We start from the raw sequence: 20,462 nt of genomic DNA on the forward strand, positions 1-20,462 counted from the left end.
TGTGCTACCCTTTGCCAAATGATTTGTTGAAAAATATAATATCAAATCATATTTAATTCTTTACTGGCTTGTTGATAGTCAAGGATTTGTAGCAAATCCCAAGTCTGGTTTGAAGCTTGTAGGCATGAAGTGGTCCATGATGAGATGTGTGGTCACAGCCCACCCCTGACGAAAAGAGAAGGAAAATGGCATGAAGCATCTCTTCTTTAGACTGTGATCTTCATCTGTTGTCAACCTCAAGTAAATGTACCAAACAGAAAGATTTGACACACTGAGTACAATATAATGGTTAGGCAGAGCAGCTGTGTCTCCGCTTCACATGGCAGTGCATAACAAGTTTAATATTTCACTTTAGATTTCAATAAATATGAAGAACATTGATAAATTGAATTATTCTATTATCAATATGCGTTGTTATATAAATATTTCTACCATCATAATATTATGGAAATATTTAGAGTTTTAGTCCCTGTGTTTGAGTTGGCCCGGCAAACAAGAAAGATTCTATTATCAATTTAAAGTGGTCCTCTCTACCATTACCCCACTACTGGTATGCTTCTATCAGCTATATGATGAGTGGTCACACGACTCACACCTCAAAAGGATGAAGCGCTTCTTCAAATTATTTCCAATATTAGTATGCCATAGAGAAAGTTGAGTCCAATATGGCATAGGCATAGGATTTGATTATCACAAGTTCAGGTATTAACTGAAGGCAAGAAGAGAGACAATAATGGAGGGCGGGGGGGAGATGGCCCAAGAGGTGAAAAAATCTTCCTATCTTGTGGTTCAGAGAGGACACGCACTTCTCCCTTATTCTATCTTGTTAAAATGTGGTAGACATGGAGAGGAAAGAAATTATAGCAATAAGCTAGAAGGTTTGGGTGAAAATAGATTCGAGAGTGCTTAAAACATTTTCATGGAATTGAAAGACCCTCTCTACCTCTAGCTATGAGACGGTATATATTTCAAGACTTTTCTTGTGCTACTTGTTTCTAGGAATTGGCATTGGGGCAGAAGGCATTGAACTGGATTTCCATATTTAAGTACTGAAATGCTCATACTTAAGCTCTCCCATGCTAGATTGTGTTCTAAACCTCAAATTAAAGAGGCTCAGACATGTTGCCAATTTCGAAGAAAACACACAGAAAATTATGAAATGGAAGACCCTCTAACATTTTCAGCATAGATTGCAGTAGTTTCTTAACAACATGCCCTGCAAGAAGAAAGTAGCTAAGAGGGCGAAAGATCATGAACCTGTTATGCTAATATGAAAATAACAAGAGGGCATTTTGACTTCATCAAGTAGGTTAAAAGTTACACCATATCTAGTAGAAGCCAGCTTGCATAAATTCTGCACCCACCCTCGAAGCATGCTTAACTATGCTATTGCTTGGACAGGAGTGCTGTTAAACTAGAAGATGAGGCCGTGCAAGGAAGGCTGGTAAGAAATGAGGAAGACAAGAAGCAACAGCACAAAAGCTACACCCCAAGGTGAGCCTCCAGCTCTATGGATGGCACCAGGCTCCGACCCTGGAATAGGAATGTTAAACTGGCTGCCTGCGGAGAGCAAATGAACAGCAATAATCAGAATCAAAGGAGAAACGACCAGTAACCTTTGCAGCATCTCAGATGCTGTGGCCATGACCGCATCGTAAACTACATAGCCCAAGAATCCACAGATGAGTAATGTGGCTGTCATTAGGAGCCATTGTTCCGAGGGGGTGAAAGTTGAAGGTCTTGGTCTTGGAGCTGAGACCATTATGAGTAGAAGAAGAACAGCTCTTTAGTGAATGATGCTTGCTTGAAGTCCTGGCCAAAACACCAAGGCTCGATCGAGGAGTGACTGTTGTGTGGGAGAATAGAATACATGGATCCTTGTCCTTTTATATATGGACATACTATCCACTACCTTGTTAATTTAGTGGTAAAAACTATTTGCATCTCTGACTCTTGTCCCATGCTCTAATTTCTTATGGGGTCTGTACAGATTCACAAAATCTAGAAGCCAGATTTTGAGTCTCCCAAGTCCCATGGGAAGGAAGGCATGTGATCATCAATTTAAGTAAACTCAGGTGTTAGTACTAGTTAAATAAGTTACTATTAACTAAAAATCATTTAAATCTTAAATCTTAAATCATTATATAAATTCTTAAATCAATTCTCATATTGCTAAACTAAAAATGAGAAATTAAAATAAAAATTAGTTTCTCAAAATAGCTTTTTTTTTTAATAGATTTTAAATGTAATAAAATGAAAATAATAAAAGTAATATAGAAAACAAAATCAAATGAGTTCTATTTATTATTCCTCAAGACAACATTATTGAAGCTGCAAATTATTCCAAAACATAAGCCGTTACGTACACACAAGATAATGTACTTGAAAGCATAGCAGGTGGCATAGCTTAAGAGGAAGAGAACTCAGAATCTTCATGAATGTTTTGTCTTGAGGAATAACTGTGAGATGCATGTGATCTCACCATGGCTCTCATCACCAGCAACGGTCCTTCTTCATTGTTCCCCTCCATAAACGACAGTAAATCAACCTCAGGCTATAGGATCTGCTGTAAGATCTCCATCTTCTGTTGTCGTCAAACAAGCAAAATATACTGACTAAAATTGATAAAACAGAAACATTCAAGAAAATTTATCTCCTAATAAAAACTAAAAACTTAAAATAATATTAAAAATTAAAGAGCGAATTCAAATAACATTTAACATATATTAATAATTTGTAAATTGATATATATCTTGATATAAATATATATACTAATTAAACATATTAACATAAAATACTAGAATACATGTTAAAAATGACACTCGAAAATGATTATTATAGGAGGATCAGTCATCATAGGCTTGTATCTCTCTTACTAGTTAGGTACACAAAATATTATGTACACATAAATTATTTATATATATTTTGTTAGCATGGAGTCACTGACAAATATAACGATATCGGGACATAATAGATACTCGTATAATTATCAAAACAATGTACATCATATCGAATTGAATTTAGACAAGTGTAAATTCAAGAATTGATGAGTACTAGGAAAATAAAGAAATATATATAAATATTCAAGCAACTAACTAGTTGTACTCATCATATAATCAACATACATATTTATTTATATTACATGCATATTAAAGATTATTTCACTCACCTTAAAAACAAAAGCAAAAGACAAACGGATACAAAACTAGAGACTATTAAGGATCATTAGGAGGAACATCATCAGAACCTATAACGGATACGGAAAACACTTAAAAACAACTCAAAGTAAAATAACATAAAAGAGTTAAAACTCTAAGCTTAAAGACCAAAACATAATTATAAAGCTGAACTAATTCACCTGATCGATCTCGAACATAACCCAAATTGATCAAACCTTAACAGGCCTGAAAAAACTCTACTACTGGGTCAATCGGTCGACCAAAATATCCAACCAGACAATTGTCATCACAAGTCAACCAGTCAGCTGGTTTAGATCAACCGTTCGATCGGCATCACAAATCAACTGGTTGGTCAGTTTAGAACAACCAACCAATCGTCAACAACTAATCTATCGGTTGATCACGATTTCCAAAATCTCATATATTTGTCTTCAAATCTGAAGAACCCATAAAAATACAATTTGTTCTTCAACAACCTATAATTTCAGTCATCTAATTAATTCATTTAAGACCAACTAACACCCTAAAATAACAATTATAACTCTTAAATCATTCAATCATCAAATCATAATAAAAACCCTCACTTTTCTTAAAAACCTTCTACAATCAAGAATAACAATAAGAAGGAAGATACTTACTTCTTTAACCTTTCTTGAAACCAAAACCTTAAGTTAAAAACAAATATCTTTGGTGTTTTTAGAAAAAGTTACTGTAGAGAAAATAAAAAAGGAAAAGAAAGGAAAACAATTCTCTAAAAACTTTTATTTAAATACTAGGTTAGTTGGTTAGGTTAGGATTGAATTTTGGGTTTAGGTCTGATGGGTCAAGAATATGGATCTTGTAGTCATCATCGCCAAGAACAGCATCAATAGATGATGAATTCTTCTGCTTTGGTGAGTTCATGATGGAAGAAGGTAAGGAAGCCATTCATCCTATAACGAGTTTGCAATTGTCTAGAGCGTTTCTTTCTCTTTCAAGGTTAAAAGTATTGTTCTAATCCCCTAGAGAAACAACCCAAGAAATAAAGTTGGTGGCATTTTCTATAATTTCCTCTTATAAATATACAAGAAACATGAAACCTATATGTCAAGTCCTGGAACTGATAACACATATTTGGAGCATACAAAGGTGGTTGCGGGATTTGCCTCGTCTTTCATGCTAGTATAAATGGATTTATTTTCCTGAATACTAATTTACTGAAGCTAGCTGAAAAGAATTACAAGAGATGTTGGACAACAGCAAACACATACACCATTAAACACAAGATAATGTCTCCGTGTAGTTGAAAGCATAGCAGGTAGCATGCTTAAAAGGAAGCCTCAAAATCTTCTTGAATGTTTTGCCCTTGAAGCAGTAAGCTATGATCTCACCAAGGATCCCCATCACCAGCAATCACCCTTCAATGTTACCCCCGTCGATAAATGACAATAAACGAACCGATCCTTTCTCTGCTGAAAATGGCGAGGCTGCAAGATCTTCATCTTCTGTTATCTCAGGATATGCCATTGCAATAGCATTCATATGGAGACAGTACTTAACAAACCATCTTGAGAAGCCTCTCTCCATGGTATAGTCTACTATGGATTGATCAGTACTTTGGTCATGAGACGTATCAGGGGAGACAATACCTATGTTCAAATCATCAGGATTTTGGTTTCCTGCCAGAACCCCAATAAAATGCAAATGCCCATCAGACTATCCAAAGTACCTGAAATTCTGCTCCTGCCAATTCTCAGGAAGTGGAGGCCTCGGAATTGTCTCGAGGCATTCATTATCAAGCAAGAGACTGAAACCATCCCCCAAGGACTAATCCAAGAACAGCATCATTCCAAGAGACGCCGTCCGCAAAGTTGACAGGTAAAAAATCAAAACTTTCTTGGCTCACGCAAAGCTTCCAGTCCTTGGTCTCAGATGAGTACACATAAATCTTAAGCTCTGAGGTAAAGAATTGAGTGCAAACAACCCTGTAACAAGATGATTCCGAAGGATCAAACACCAACTGAATCGAATCAAAAAATTGTCCATCGTCAGGTGGTGGAGGTAGCATTGCAAATTGCCTTGTAGTAGGATTGAATATATAATTTATTGGTTGAGACCTCTCTGGAAGATCCCGTCTGCATTTAGAACACAAAAGCAAGCCATTGCAGGACTGAGAAACATAAATACATCCCGGGTTATTGCTGGGGTCAAAATCAAGGAAATTGTAGGAAAAGTAAGCTGATGATTTCCCATCAAGAGAAACATATTTGTGGGTTGGTGGTTCCTTGGAAAAGAAGGAAACTCTGAGGAGAAGAGCTGAAACGGTATGGGGATTGAGGTGAGTATGGCGGGTAGCAAAACTTGTGTTGGAAATGATAGAAAGCCATTTCTTGGAAACTAACTCGAATCTCAGGACTGCTTTTGCGGGCACACGCAATAGAATCTCAGTGACAAGGTCATCATTACCAAGAACAGCATCAATGGATGGTGAATTCTTCTGCTTTGGTGAGGTCAAGATGGAAGAAGAGGAAGCCATTGATCCTACCATCGATCAGCTTACAAGTACTGTCTAGGAAAGCATTTCTTTCTCTTTTCAAGGTTAAAGTTCTATGGGATACATGGACGGCAGGCACATTCTTTTCAAGAAAGAAACAATATCAATTACTTTATTTAGAGATTTAATTATTGTTTTAATCGCCTGGACTAATCTAACAGATAAATTCAGTGGCGTTAATTTTCAATATTTCCCTTTCGTGAAAATACAAGGAACTTGAGCCTTACATTTCATGTTATGCGCAAATAAGGTCATGAATGACAGAATTATATGATGTTATTATTGAGAATGTCGACAATGTGATCGAAGGCCTACAAAATGAATCCACAGCATAATTAGTTATTAAACCACAATGTGATCTATTAAACCAGCCTGGCCAAAGCTCAGTGAATCGACTTGGAAAACCTATTATCCAAATCCCAGCTTAATTCGGATTTTAATTTAAATTAAAATAATATTAATTTAGTCAAATTCAGATTTTAAATAAAAAAATCTTAAAAATAATAGCAATTTTATTTATTTAGTGATGTGGTGCATGTTATTTAAAAATATTTTTTAATTAAAAATATATTAAATAATTTTATATTTTTTTTTAATTTCTTACACCATGACATTGAAAAACACATGGAAAATAACTTGATTACTTAGTTTTCTTTGCTTCCTTGAGCGACATGAGGAGACACCAGTAAACTACCTGTCGTTTTCGCCTTGAAGGGAACCATATTAGATGGCAAACTAAAAAACCGACGACGTTTCAAATCTATATTTTATTCTCACACCGCAACAATCCTCAGTGAAAAGCCACAGAAAACAAGAGCTTGGGTGGGTCACTGTTGAGAGGAGGCAAATGGAAGGGCCAGAGATGTCTTCATCAACACCAACAGCAACGATCAAGACCAGCAATAACAATGATTTTAAGCCACAAAAACCACTGTTCAGGCCAGCTCAAGATGACACCAAGCCTCCACTCAAAGACCCAGTAAGTAATCTCTCTCTTTCCATTGCATGCACACACACACACACAGAAAACCATAGGTCGGAGCATGTGGGCACTTTTTTTTATGGTTATGGTAACACCTTTTGCTTTGGGTTTTTTTTATTTAATGTCAGATTCTGAGATCAGACCCAATTGAGACTGAAGAAGCAGTGCTAAAGCTGCCTCCTTTCCCATTTTGCAAATCAAAATGAGGGGCTTGGTCTTGTATCTGTTTCTGGGTTTTTGGAATTGGATTTATGAATGTAGACTATGATGATTTTGTGATTGTTGACATGTTTAGTGATAAATTGGGGATGATTTGTGTATGTTGGCTTGGAATTCATGGTTTTTTATTTAATCCTTGTATTTCTTTTTATGAAAAGTGAGGAACACTTAAACCACTTCTCCCAATTTCTCATTTTCGTTGAAGGCAGGTAGGTATCATCCAAAGAAAAATGTTTTTTTTTTTCTGATCTTGAAAAAATACTCTTCGAAACATCATTTTACTTTTTATGTCTTGTTTTTTTTTTTTGTAAATTATTAAATAGTAATATTTAATGTTTTACATGTTAGCTAAATTTATGTGTTAAGTTCAATTTATTTTTTCATGACATTGTCAATAATATACTTTTTCATGTTTTAGAAGTAAATTACTTTCGAGCTATTCAACTAACTTTGAAAACAATAACTTAGATAGGATATGCTATTCAACTAACTTTGAAAACAATAATTCCATAAAATTTAGACGCTATTTCAGCACATAATTTTCACATAATGTACCGTCCGTCGCACAGCACTTTTTACACCAAAGCATTGTTTAATCTAGGACATGGGAGGATGAACAAGAAACTAGGGGTGTTCAAAAAAACCGACCAACCGATTAAACCGAAAAAATCAAAAAAAAATTAACTGAAAAAACCGAACCGAAAAAAAAATCAAATAAACCAATTAAAAAATAAAAAAAACTGACTGGTCCGGTTCGGTTCCGGTTTAAAAAAGCTTAAACTGATTGAACCGGATCAAACCGAACCGGTTTCATTAAATCTAAAAAAAAAGTATAAAAAGAAAATCATAACCCTAAAACTAAATACCCTAACCCTTACAGCCGCTCCACTCCTTTTTCCCCCCTTCTTTTTCCCATAAACCTAACAGCCGCCCCCCCTCCCTTTTCCCTTTCCCCCTTTCCCCTCTCATAACCCTAACAGCCGCCCCCCCTCCCTTCCCCCCTTCCCCCTCTCCCTTTCCCCCTTCCTTTTCCCATAACCGTTACAGCCGTCCCCTTCCTTTTCCCTTAACCTTTCCAACCGCCCCCTCCCTTTCCTCTTTCCTTTTCCCCTAACCCTTCATGATCTCAATCTTCAGGGCTTCAAGGGAACATAAATCATCTCGAAAGGTCAAATCTGAACTTCTGGTTCAGGTAGATGGTGTAAACAATAGTCCCACTTGTGAAGATGGCCATCAAAAAATAGTGATTGTTTTGGCAGCTACAAACTTTTCTTGGGACATAGATGAGGCACTAAGATTGTTTCATTGTCTTCTTGTAAATATTTTTGAGATTTTTTTGCTTTTTGAAAGTCTTAGATTCATCCTAAATGGCAATATATCAAAGATGTAGTACAGCATCTCGTTTCTCCATTGGCACAAAACCTAGATTAAGGTATACAACAGCAGCAGCAAAAATGCTTCGGTTTTTTTGGTTTTGGATGCTAAAAACCGACCTGAACCGAACAAAACCAGTTCGGTTTGAACTGGTTTTCGGTTCGGTTCGGGTTATATTAACCAGGACTATTATTTTTCGGTTTGGTTGAATTTTTGGGTTAAAACCAAACCGAACCGGACCGCGAACACCCCTACAAGAAACCATGCCAAATCTGACCTCACCCAAAACACAAGGTCTCATATCATGAATTTGCTAGTTAATTGAGAACTACATTTTAATAAAACAATTTTTTTAAAAAAAAAAAAAACAATCAAACTCTGAAGTTGATCAATATTGTGGTACAAAGTGTATTTTAAAATTGTTTTTTAATTAAAAATACATAAAAAAAATTATTTTTAATATCATAACATTAAAATCATCTAAATATATCTATGAAAACATTTACCATGCAAAAACACTCTTCAAATCATTAACAAAGTCAACTAGTTTGTATAAATCAAGTTTCAAGTTAACAAGTTGACTCTTCAAGAAAAGAGTTGAATAAACATGATGAACCCACATGGAAGTGTTTTACATTTTCATTTCAAAATAATCTGAAGTTTACCATATAAACCTTTTAACGAGGGAGCGAGGATATGGTAATCATAAATATTTTGTTTAGTACATATGAAAAATAATGATAAATTACTAATATGAATGTTTAGCATTGAGCTTCAGATGAAGAAGAGGGATCTTCGGTAATCCTTGGGAACTTTTTTGGCAAGCTAAACACAGGATCATCACCGGCAAATCCTTGAAATGCCCTTCCTAAAGCATACCCGAGAGCCCTGGCTACAGGAACCGCCACTGCATTCCCAACTTGAATGTACCTGAATTTGGCGCCAAAAAAAAATGAGTTCCATAATTATTTGTCAAATTATGATTTCTACATTGTACAAGTGACGGCTAACAAGAGTTGATATAGAAACTAACCCAAGCTAGGTTTACAAACCCAAACGACATAGTTTACTTAATAAAAACCTAAAAACCCGATTTAATTTTTTAAAAATAATCAAAATGATATTTAAAAAAAAAAGTATTGAAACGATAATCAACCCCTTAAGGCTCAAGCCTTGAGCAAGGTGATAGAAGAGATGTTTACTAACTCTGTATCATTGCAGATATTCAAAACTTAATATGTTAATATTTAGAAAAACCACTAACCTTTCTTTAATAGGTCCACAGAGCTGATAATAATCAGGAAATCCTTGTAATCTTGCATTCTCTCTAATAGTTAACACTCGATCTTGCTCAGGATGCATGATTGCCTGATTATGAGGCTCCGCACGGGTCACAACAGTTGGGACAGTTTCATCCCACCATAAACGAGCAAATGGCCTGTTTCACAAGCTCATAATATTTATTAAACCCGAAAAAAAAATAAAAAAAAAACCTTGCTGAACAAAACACATAATGGCCAGATCCTTACTTGGAAGAACTTCCATTGACAAAAGTCATCGCATAATCAGGAACCTACAATACCAATAAGTCAAAGTAATATGAACAATGAGAATACATAAGAAGATTTATATAAAGATAAGTAGAAAGTATCCAAAATACCAAGGGTTTTCCTGAGCTCAAGTATTGCCTTGGAACTTCGGGATCCCACTCCACCTTCTTATCAGGTCTTACTCGTACACCAGGTAAATCCCTAAAATTTCCTCCCTGATCAAACAAAAATTTGTCATTAAATAAATGACACAATGATGTAACAGTAATTTGATTAAAAATAAATAAATGTTAAAGAATACCTTTCTCTTCGGGATTTGACAAACTCGTTGATAGTCATCGTCATTTAGTTCAAGAGGACGATGATCAAACAATAAATCATTTAATTCTAAACCTGCAAAAAGAATTAACAATGTCGCGTACATTATATTGGTACATTACATAGCGATCAGAACACATTCCTAACAAAAAAACAAGAAATCCACTCACCCATTTTCTTCAATCTAATCATTCGTTGAAATTCTGTTTTAGGAGATTCACCATATGGCATCTCATCACGCTTTTCATCGTTCGCAACCTGATTACATTAAAATGAATCAAACAGGAAAATGTTATAAGTTTACAAGATATTAAATTAAATGAACGAGAAATATAACCAACCGCAGGCAGGTCAGATATTGCATCCTCTAAAAATAATTTCCTTTCTAATTGAGGTTTAACACCCTCCTCGTAAGCCACTGTATTACCCTACATGTCATGAGCAAAATTATTTTAATAAAGATAAAAAAATCAAAAACATAAATGATATGGTATTAGTTGTTAACTAAAATCTATTGTGATCAATACAAGCACTCGTACCTCAAACTCTAGAGGAACAACACCCCTAACAAGAACATCATGGGTGGGAAGAGGATACTGTGGCAACTTCTGCAAAACATAAAAGATTTGATTAGAAAAATCACAAGTACTTTCGAAGTAGCATGAAAAAAATATTATATATCGTACCTCAGTAGCGCAAGCACCCCATAGAAAAACTCGCATACGAAACTGTGGAAGACCATATGCCCCGGCAGCCAGCATACCCAACCGAGCTTGGTATTTCATACTTACAAGGCAACCCATGGCATATCGTCCTAGAAATCCATCAGCAAACTTCAGAAGGTCAACCACATTCTCCATCAGCACAAACTTTGGCTTGAGAAAGTCTACTATGTCCATAAAAACAACAAGCTGCTTGTTTTTTGGATCCTCCAAAGGATTTTTAACATTCCTAAAGCGATTGAAGCCACTAATTCCTTGACATGGAGGTCCACCACAAATCACTTCAACATCTCCCTAAATGATATATTTTGAAAATGAATCAATCGGCAATGCATATAAAACAACTTAAAATGTGAGTTAAAGCTAAGTAAGCTTACTGGTAATGGCAGAATATTTGACTTGTAGCCGTGCATGACAAACTTCTTTATAGCTTCCCGACAATTGCTATTCAAAAACAATTGTTGTTAGACACCGTTTAAAGAGGAGAAAAAATAAAGAGCAAATAGAATAAGCATAGTGAGTAGTCTATTTGCATACCTCAAACCACTAATTGGTTCCCAAGTGTCATAATCAGGTCCATAATTTTTCCAACTAACCTACATTGAGCAAATTCAAAGGAAAGCAAGGAAAAAAGTTAGAAGATAAAAGGGTCAAAGCAAATGCAATTTCAGTTCTAACACATGAAAGCACAGAGTAGATTGGTACTCCAGCAATGTCAACACTATTGCAAACAGGCTTGGAACTTCATGAATGTCATAGGCGAAAATTGCAAACACGTGATTAAGCAATCATCATTATCTTCTTGGTCTACTCTCATTATAAATATCAGAAGATACCCTCTCACTCAAATATGCAAAACCTTGGACTCAGTTTCTGTTTATCTGTTAAAGATATGCCGATATAGTAAAAGTTAACCTAGTGTCTGTTTATTTGTTAAAGAAATTCCAAAACGGTAAGCATTCTTCACTTCAAGTTGACCACGTGTAAGCTAACGTATATACTACACGGTATAATTTTACCAAACCTTGAAGTAGAGGTCACGCTGGCCACCAATCTCCTTGGGATCTCCATGGCACACCTCAAGAATTTTCTCCACCTCGAACACTTCAGAGTCATCATTATTGTCACTGACATCATTGTTGTCATCATCCTCCTCCTCCTCATCATCATCATCATCCTCATCATCCATGTCAAAACTATATGTTTGTTGTTTTTCCGGGTCATCATTTTTCACAAGGGAAAACCTTATGCAGAGTTTTTCCCACTCTTTCAGTAGCATTAAGAAGTCTTCAGCAGTCTCATTTCTCACCTAATCCACAAAGTTTGTCGAGTTAAAGTTCAACATCTTGAATAGGGTGGAGCAGCAATAGAAAGTCAAAATTAAATATAAAAAGGACAACCTGTGTCTCCGGATGATTCAACCTTAAGCTTTCACATGCATGCTTATTCAAGTCAACAGCCCATTTCTGCAATTTGAAAAATAAAAGTGAGACGTCGATTTCAAAATAAAGTTCAAGACAAGAAATGAAACCAAAACATGTGATTAAATATAAACAATGATGATTGTGGCAACAAATCACACGTACATGAAAAGAAGAAAGGAGAAACTTACCGTGACAAGATTTAAACCAGACAAGTTAGCACCAAGACAAAGACCAGTAGACATTGCTCCACAGCCAGAATACAAATCTAATAAAGCCACCTCTGATTTCCTACGGCCACTGCTTTCACAAACCTCATCACACTCAAACTTTACCCCAGCAGCATCAATATCACTGGATATTGTTGATGAACTCTCAGGTGCAGTTGTATTGTTTTCTACAAGTTAAAAAAAAACAAGCAACATAAGATAACAGCTTACAGAAGACATGGATTTAAATTAATTTACCCTTGAATAGGAAAATCGTCACCTGATGGTAGCTTGACAAAGGTGGAGTATGGAAGCAAATAAAGCATGTCACAATAGAAGTCGCAATTTAAGGTCTTTGCCCGTCTAGTCTCTGAATCCACCTGAAATGGCAACTCCAAACATTAACAATTTTGTGACAATAAAATCAAATGAAAGGAATAAAATAGGGGAGTATTCATACACCAAGTGCCAATCTGACAATTTTCAGCTTCCGAGTAAGGCAGTCCAAGGGATTGTCATTTCGAATCTCAGAAAAGAAAACACACTTCGGATCCGAAATGTACTTATCTTTAATAATCTGTTTCAAAACATTATAGTTTTAAGAAATGAGCTATACGTCACACCAAAAATAATATATTATCAACCACCAAATATCCTTCATTTAACTTACCGTGTCAGTAGACCTATAGTACCATTGAGCAGTAAAATGTGGGGTCCTGTCTTCAGACTCGAACATCTCGATTATCCTACATATATAGTCTGCTTCTCCATCAGAAGCCTAACAACCAAAAAGAAAATCGGTAATATAAACTTTAACCAACGAAGGACTCAAACAAACTCTGAACTAGATCCAAAACTCAAAAAATCAAGTGAAGAGCAAACTCACTTGAACATGAGCATCATCATAGAGATTATAGATGATCCCATCAACCTCTGCCCGCTTGTAATGACATCTAGCTTTTATTATCTCTTCAGAATCATCCAAGCTAGAAGAAATTGAATAAAAAGAGGAAATATAAACTAAAACATATATCAATGCATTGAAGGAGAAGGGAAGTGGAGAAGGAAAGAATGGCTGAGCAGAACAATTGAGGACGTAAATTACCTGTTTGAAGGTTTTGAAATTGGTGTTTTGTTCTTTATCTGAAAGAAAAAAGGGAGACGTAAAATCAAGGGTTAACTTAATTTCAACCAAAACTGTTAAAGCAACTAAAAGTATGTTCTCAGTCCACAGCAAAATATAATTTAAATAATTTTTTCCCAAGCACGACCTTCATTTAATGAATACTTAGCTTTACTACATTCAATTTTGACAACGGCATAGAACCCTCTCCTAGACAAAATCCAATTGATTAAAATTTGATTGTTTTCACAGATTAACTACTCAACAAAGCCAAGATGTTTCTAATTTCGACAATCATTCAAATCCAGCGAAGATTTATGGAATCTCAAGATAAATATATAGCTTAATTAACTTCGTCACGGTTATTAAACATGACCGGGCAATTGCACACAGGAAATCCACAACCCAAAATCTGGTTCGGGTCATTCAATGTTAAAACCTAGTTGATTTCAGCAGGACTCGTTAGATATAAACCGAACTTGGCTAGGTAAAACATAAGATAAAAATTATAAAATTAATAGTTTTGATAAAATTAATTTATGAGGGCAATAACCGACGCCATAACCTAGACTCTTTTTCAAGTCATAAGAAATATAAACATGATAAACATAGAAATATTTATAGCGATTATCAACAAAAATATAATCAAGCAGCTATCTCTATCCATGAAACATATTTGCACTAAACACTGTTCTCGAACTGATTTTCTTTCGTATTTCTGCACAAAAAAATATATAAAAAAAAAAGATAATCAGAAAGATAATGACCAGAACAAGCAAAAACCGTTACCTTATTAGCATATCGATGAGGCCACTTCTTTCTCGCTTCTGCATCAGGAACTTGATTTCCGACAAACCTCGCCGGCGTTCCATCCTCCTCCTTAGCCTTCTCAGGAGTCGATATCTTCTTTGTTTTGCCAGATCCGCGTTTCTCCTTCTCTTTCTCCTTCGTTTCAGATCTAGAATCCCCGTTATCAGTCCCCATTTTAGCTCCTACTTCATCAATCGAGTTCGTATCATCCTCCTCTGCATCTAAGAACACCTCCTCTGTCTCCTCCTTCTTCACTTTCTTCTCCCTCAAACGACTCCGATTCGGCGCTGTCGACTGCTCTTCCTCTGCTTCTTTCTCCATCAAACGACTCCGAGTAGCCGTTGTCAACTGCTCTTCCGCTGCTTTTTTCTCCTTCAAACAACTCCGCGCAGCCGCTTTCGACTGCTCTTTCTCTGCTTTTTTCTCCTTCAAACGACTCCGAGTAGACGCTGTCGACTGCTCTTCCTCTGCTTTTTTCTCATTCAAACGACTCTGTTTCGGCGCTGTCGTCGTCGACATCATCTTTCGCGTTTTTGGAGGAGAAGACGACGACGTTTCTGGCTTTGAAGCTGTGCTGCGCTGTCGTTTTCGCGGCATGCTGGAGGAGGAGGAGAAGGATAAGGAGATGAAACGGCAACGTTTAGAGAGAGGGGGGGTTTGGTTTGGGGAGGGAGCGAGAGAGAGAGAGGAGTGGGCGGGGTGAACTTTGAACACGAATTAAAAAGAAGGCAAAATAAAGAGGGAGCGGGAAGCGAAAAAATTGGGAGGGATTTGAGGGATTTGATTTTTTTTTCTAGAGGGGGCTGATTTGATTGGATGGGATTAAGAGGTATAGTTTTAATGCTGGATTGAGAACAAGATTTGAGTCACGGGTTTGAGAATTTCGATTCATATTAACTCAAAAAAATTAAATAATTTTGTTTTAATCATAAAAAAAAGCCAATAGGTTTAATCTTCATTGTTATGGATTGATTATAATTTTTTATCACATCAAGCTAAGTCAATTTTATTTTATATTTTTATTTTTTTACCTTAACTAATCTTGATTTAGGGTTAACTTGTTAGGATAGACTAAACTGACAATTACATATATTTGGATCTTTCAATTATTATTTTTATTGTTTTAATAATGTGTATCTAATGAATTTGAATTTTAACCTTGTTTAGGGTTGTGTTTGCATCTACAGTAAAATTTGAATTTTTTATGTTTTTTTTTATTATTTTGATATATTGGTGTCAAAAATATTTTTTTAAATATATATATATGTATTATTTTGATGTATTTTTAAATAAAAAACACTTTAAAAACACAGCCATTACTATACTCCCAAACACTTCATTCATCTTTATTTGTGATGCAAAGGGATTTTGTTTTATCCTGATGATGGAATGTTTTTTAGGGTTGATGGAATGAGATATATTAGTTGTTATATTTTAATTTTTGATTGAAATAATTTTATGGTTTTTTCGAAAGGATGTTTTGAAAATAAAACTGGTTTTGTATTAAATGAATATCCAGGTTTTATTTGATAACATGGTTTAATCTGTTTTTTATTTGAAAAAAATATTAAAAAATAAAGTTTTTTATGTGGTTTTTGATGTACTAATTTTAAAAATAAAATAATATAAATATTTTAATACATTTTGAGTTGAAAATAACTTTTATAAAAACTCCAGACATCATATTACTAAACATATACTTTGGGTGGGTATAAATTTTTCATTTGAATTGACGGGATCAAGATTGAAGATGCATTGATGCTATTGACAGTGGGAAGTAGATAGCAAAGTTTTATCGTGATAAGGCTATGTTTAATTCCTGAAATTTATTTTTAAAAAAATTAGTTTTTAATTTTTTTTTGTTTATTTGATATTAGAAAAGTTGGTTAACAGAAAATATTTTCCAGTCAAATGAAAATTTAGCTTTGTTTTCAGGAAAGTGTTTTCCTGAAAAATTTGGGCGGAAAACACTTTCCCGAAGTTGTGAAAATTTTAAAAATGTCATATTATTTGCTGATTATATCAAATTTGGTCCTCAAACTTTTGATTGCTATATATATTTTGTTTTTAATATTTATTTTTCAATTTCATCTCTTAAAATTTAATTTTTATATTAACTTTGGTCCTTATTTTTATAATTGTTATTTGCTTTTCCCTTATCATTTTTTTATTAAAATTTTTTATCTATCAAATTTGGTCCTCATTCTTTTGATTGTTACTTATTTTTTTTGAAATAATTTATGAAATGTTATTATTATTATTTTTATTTTTTAGACTTGATCTCTATTATTTTGATTATTATTTATTTTATTTGAGATAATTTATGAAATTTTATTTTTTTTCAATTTCATTCTCATTCAACTTTTTAATTTGTAAGATTTGTTCCTTATTATTTTAATAAACTTGAAAAAAATAAAACATTAATAAGTTATTTTCCAGCTTATTTTCCATGACATAACCAAACACTAGAAAGTGTTTTCCAACTTATTTTCCATTACATTACCAAATATCGGAAAATAATTCACTTTTCTTAAATTCATTTTTTAAAAGAAAATTATTTTCCAACAAATAAACAGAGCCTAAATAAATGAGTATAATATCTTATTAGTTACTTTTTAGATTCACCTTGAAAAGAAAAGGAAAAATAAAAAAAACTTGGAAAAAACAAAAAAAAATGTTTGGATGTAAAAGGCCGGTGGTAATTGGAGGCTGGAGGGAAATTTTCCCTATTATTCTTGGAAAGGAGGGAAATGTCTACGAGAAATGAACTTTAAGATATGGAGAGTTTGAGAGTCTATTTGAAAATATAGTAGTGAAAGCTGAAATGTATTAAAATAAAAAAAAATTATTTTTTATATTTGTATATCAAAATGATATGAAAATATTTAAAAAATATTAATTTAAAATTAAAAAAATTAAATTTTTTAAAAACTCTTTTAAAACATAAAAACAAATTTAATTAACCTGGCAAATCATGCTACTGTGACCTCACGAGTGGGGTATTGTTTCTCTTTCCTTGATTGGCAACCACTTTTTTTTTATAATTTTTTTATATTTAAATATTGAAGTTAATATATATAAATGTATTAAATTCATTTATATTTCTAGATTTAAAAATGAACGTCTAGTCATGTTACAATCACTGGAAGAAAAACGGAGAGCTGCGAAAATTTTATTTCTCCAGCAATGATATATAGTGACTAGAAAATGTCATGGAAAGGCAGGTCCTTTGTAATCCTCCCGAGGGGATTTTACCTTATCCTTCATCCATATAGTAAAAGACTCGGAGCTACTCGTGCAACTGCATCGAAACATCAACACACAAATTGTATGTTATAGTTAATTATTATTATTACATGATATATAATTTAAATCCCACAGGCATGCACGTTTCATAGGAGCTCTTTCCCAACCTGTTATTGTTCTGGCAGATAGGTTATCTGTGCGTTGACACGAGCTACTTCTAGAAACGCGTACTACTTTTAATTATGAGACAATTGAAATAAAAAGAAAACGTTTTCTAAGTATGCAATCAAGAGCTGATAGCATTAAAAAGTACATGTTTTGCTTTCAAGCAATGGATAAGTAATATGTAAAAAACTTATTTAAACCGTTTCGAGTTTTATATAAGAATCAAATTGTAAAATATAAAGGGACATTAATATAACATAAGCATTGTCTGGGCAACTTAAAATAAAACATGACACGATAAACAAAAAGAGTATGAAAGCCTAATTTTTAAGTGATAAATGAAATCCAAGCAATTATTAGCAAGTAAATAGTAACAAATGCTTGTCAACTCTTTGTTATTGCAAGAATCTGAATAACTTAGTTAAATGTCTACAAAATTAATTTATATATTCATTCATGTGTTTGGACTCGATGTATAAAATGAGTATGGTATATACTTCAAACACTCATCTTAGAAGGTAATTTTTTTGTCAAAGAGAAAGCGATCTAAGAGCACATAAAGTCTTTAAACTTTATCGAGTAAGCATTGGCCACGCATCTAATTAAATAACCCAATAATTATTGTGCAAAGCAATGAAAAAAAAATTAATCAACAATAAAAATAATTGAAATTGAGAAAACCAGGCAAAAAATAAAGATCAAGATATCTCACATCGCAACACGAGTAATTTACTTGGTTATGTTTAATAAATTTATCTATAAAAATAAATTTGTAATAGAAAAACACATAAAATTTGCAATACACGCACACAAAATCTATTGAACAGTAATTGTAAAAAAAAAAAAACAATGCAAGGCTGCATGTAACACATAAAAATTACTGAACAATAATTAATAAAAAACAAGGCAAGGCTGCATATATAAAAAATCTTATATATATTCACTCTATATGCATTGCAACGCAAGCCATGTTTTTCTACAGCGTTCTTCGTATGTTACATGTAAAATCAATTGCATCCACTCTTTTTTACAGATGATATAGATAGCTCATGCAAAAATTATTAAGAAACAAATTAAATCTATATTAGACAAGTATCAATACGAGTGAATGAAATTGTGGCTGGAGTTGTTTGCGGTTGTTTTACAGAGTGTTTTTTACTCATAAATGTATTAAAATAATATATATTTTTTATTTTTTTAAAATTATTTTTGATATTAACGCATTAAAATGATCTAAAAATACCAAAAAAATATTAATTTTAAGTAAAAAAATAAAAAAAATTTAAATTTTTTAAAATTATTTTTGAAACGCAAAAATAAAATTTTATAAAAAGCTCTGTGTATGTGTGTGTGTGTATATATGTACTTTAAAAAACAAGTCTCAGATAGAAACTACGTAGAAGAGTCAAGAAAAATATGTCGACCTCCTAATTTCATCTTAAAAATAAAAAATAGACGACGACGTCGTCTATCGACAGCCCCTCTGTAGAAACAGCAGGAGGAAAAGACCTGCATCTACACACCAGGCCAGGGGATCACGTATCGTGGACTTGACCTTTCCTTCGCCATGGTCCATGGACTATATATCTCAAGAAACGACTCTTCAACGTGTCAATCTTCAACCTTCTGCTACTCGTTTCCGTGCCCACCACGAGTTGGATCCTTTCACCACGATCACACCCTTGCCGATCAAACTCTGAATAAGCTGACGTGGAAACTCGATCGGATTTTTATAAAACAGTAATTTTTTTAATAATTCAATTCATCTAATTAGACTTTATTCGAACTCCATCGAGTTGATAAAAAAACAAAATAATATTGTATTAATAAAAATAAGAGAAGGTTATAATGCGGGTTGATTATTGACCAGATAGTCGTCCAGATAATAGCAATTATTACATCTTTGACCCTGTTAAATATATTAAAGAAAGGGTGCATTATTTTAGAAGCCATGTAACACCAGAGAGAAATAGCAGAGAACTGCCTTGTTACCACATGGATAATCCTATAGGGCTGACGTGGCTTGATTGGTCTCTGGTAGGCGACAAATGTCATGTCTTCCTCTACCTGCGGATTAATATTTGGTTTCTTTGCTTTTTTAATTGTTTTTTTTTTATTATGTCTACTTTACATCTTTTTTATTATGTGGACCATTTTTATTTTAATATTGTGATTCTTCCTTCTAATTTATTATTTATTTCTTGACACCGCCTTAAAAAAGACAACCATGTGTTTATCACGTGTCAATAGTCATTAATGATAGATTTAATATAAATTAGATGGAGATACCAAGTTAAGAAACAATCTTGCAAGGAATTTAATTAAATAAATAAAAAAGTGAATACACTGTATTGAGACTTAAGAATGCATGAACCAAATGTTTCATTAAAATATTTTTTGTTAATGTTGGGAACACAAAAAAGATAAAGACTAGCACTATATATATATATATATATATATATATATATATATATATTAAAAAATAAAAATAAAAAATTATCTCGGAACTATTTTAAAGGTGAAAACTGTCAAAATCTATAATTACCTGCGTAGTTACATATGATTATCAACGTAGATATCATCATTTCTTGTTGTTATTCTTATCCACCGC

At 33.6% G+C, this 20,462-nt stretch overlaps 3 protein-coding genes and 1 long non-coding RNA gene across 5 annotated transcripts; 1 reads left to right on the top strand and 3 right to left on the bottom strand.

Moving 5' to 3' along the window:
- Positions 1-1,152: 1,152 nt before the first annotated feature.
- LOC112328941 (uncharacterized) lies at positions 1,153-1,764 on the bottom strand. Its single transcript, XR_002984302.2, has 2 exons — positions 1,617-1,764; positions 1,153-1,533 (listed from the first exon to the last, which is right to left on the bottom strand). It is a non-coding gene; the product is annotated as an uncharacterized LOC112328941 (long non-coding RNA).
- Positions 1,765-4,571: 2,807 nt separating this feature from the next.
- LOC127903962 (F-box protein At5g07610-like) lies at positions 4,572-5,694 on the bottom strand. The gene is made up of 3 exons (XM_052445166.1): positions 5,052-5,694; positions 4,888-4,965; positions 4,572-4,837 (listed from the first exon to the last, which is right to left on the bottom strand). The coding sequence occupies exons 1-3, from the start codon at positions 5,692-5,694 to the stop codon at positions 4,572-4,574; spliced, it is 987 nt and encodes a 328-aa protein (XP_052301126.1).
- A 778-nt stretch (positions 5,695-6,472) lies between these two features.
- LOC7455745 (uncharacterized) lies at positions 6,473-7,070 on the top strand. Its single transcript, XM_024611621.2, has 2 exons — positions 6,473-6,691; positions 6,823-7,070. The coding sequence occupies exons 1-2, from the start codon at positions 6,560-6,562 to the stop codon at positions 6,898-6,900; spliced, it is 210 nt and encodes a 69-aa protein (XP_024467389.1). The 5' UTR covers positions 6,473-6,559; the 3' UTR covers positions 6,901-7,070.
- A 1,801-nt stretch (positions 7,071-8,871) lies between these two features.
- On the bottom strand, positions 8,872-15,212 carry LOC7483264 (DNA (cytosine-5)-methyltransferase CMT3). Of its 2 annotated transcripts, none has more exons than XM_052456760.1 (20): positions 14,420-15,212; positions 13,613-13,650; positions 13,394-13,493; positions 13,178-13,285; positions 12,968-13,084; positions 12,788-12,887; positions 12,490-12,695; positions 12,278-12,343; positions 11,897-12,186; positions 11,415-11,468; positions 11,255-11,321; positions 10,842-11,171; positions 10,695-10,763; positions 10,497-10,583; positions 10,326-10,413; positions 10,139-10,230; positions 9,948-10,052; positions 9,817-9,860; positions 9,552-9,725; positions 8,872-9,217 (listed from the first exon to the last, which is right to left on the bottom strand). In XM_052456760.1, exons 1-20 carry the CDS (start codon positions 15,035-15,037, stop codon positions 9,049-9,051), a joined length of 2,922 nt encoding a protein of 973 aa, XP_052312720.1. In that variant the 5' UTR covers positions 15,038-15,212; the 3' UTR covers positions 8,872-9,048. The 2 variants fall into 2 exon arrangements, with proteins under 2 accessions (XP_052312720.1, XP_002299134.3); XM_002299098.4 differs by having other exon boundaries at positions 11,415-11,473; positions 11,902-12,186; positions 14,420-15,210.
- Between the last annotated feature and the right edge of the window lie 5,250 nt (positions 15,213-20,462).

This window comes from Populus trichocarpa, chromosome 1 (assembly GCF_000002775.5).
Source record: "Populus trichocarpa isolate Nisqually-1 chromosome 1, P.trichocarpa_v4.1, whole genome shotgun sequence".
NCBI lineage: Eukaryota > Viridiplantae > Streptophyta > Magnoliopsida > Malpighiales > Salicaceae > Populus > Populus trichocarpa.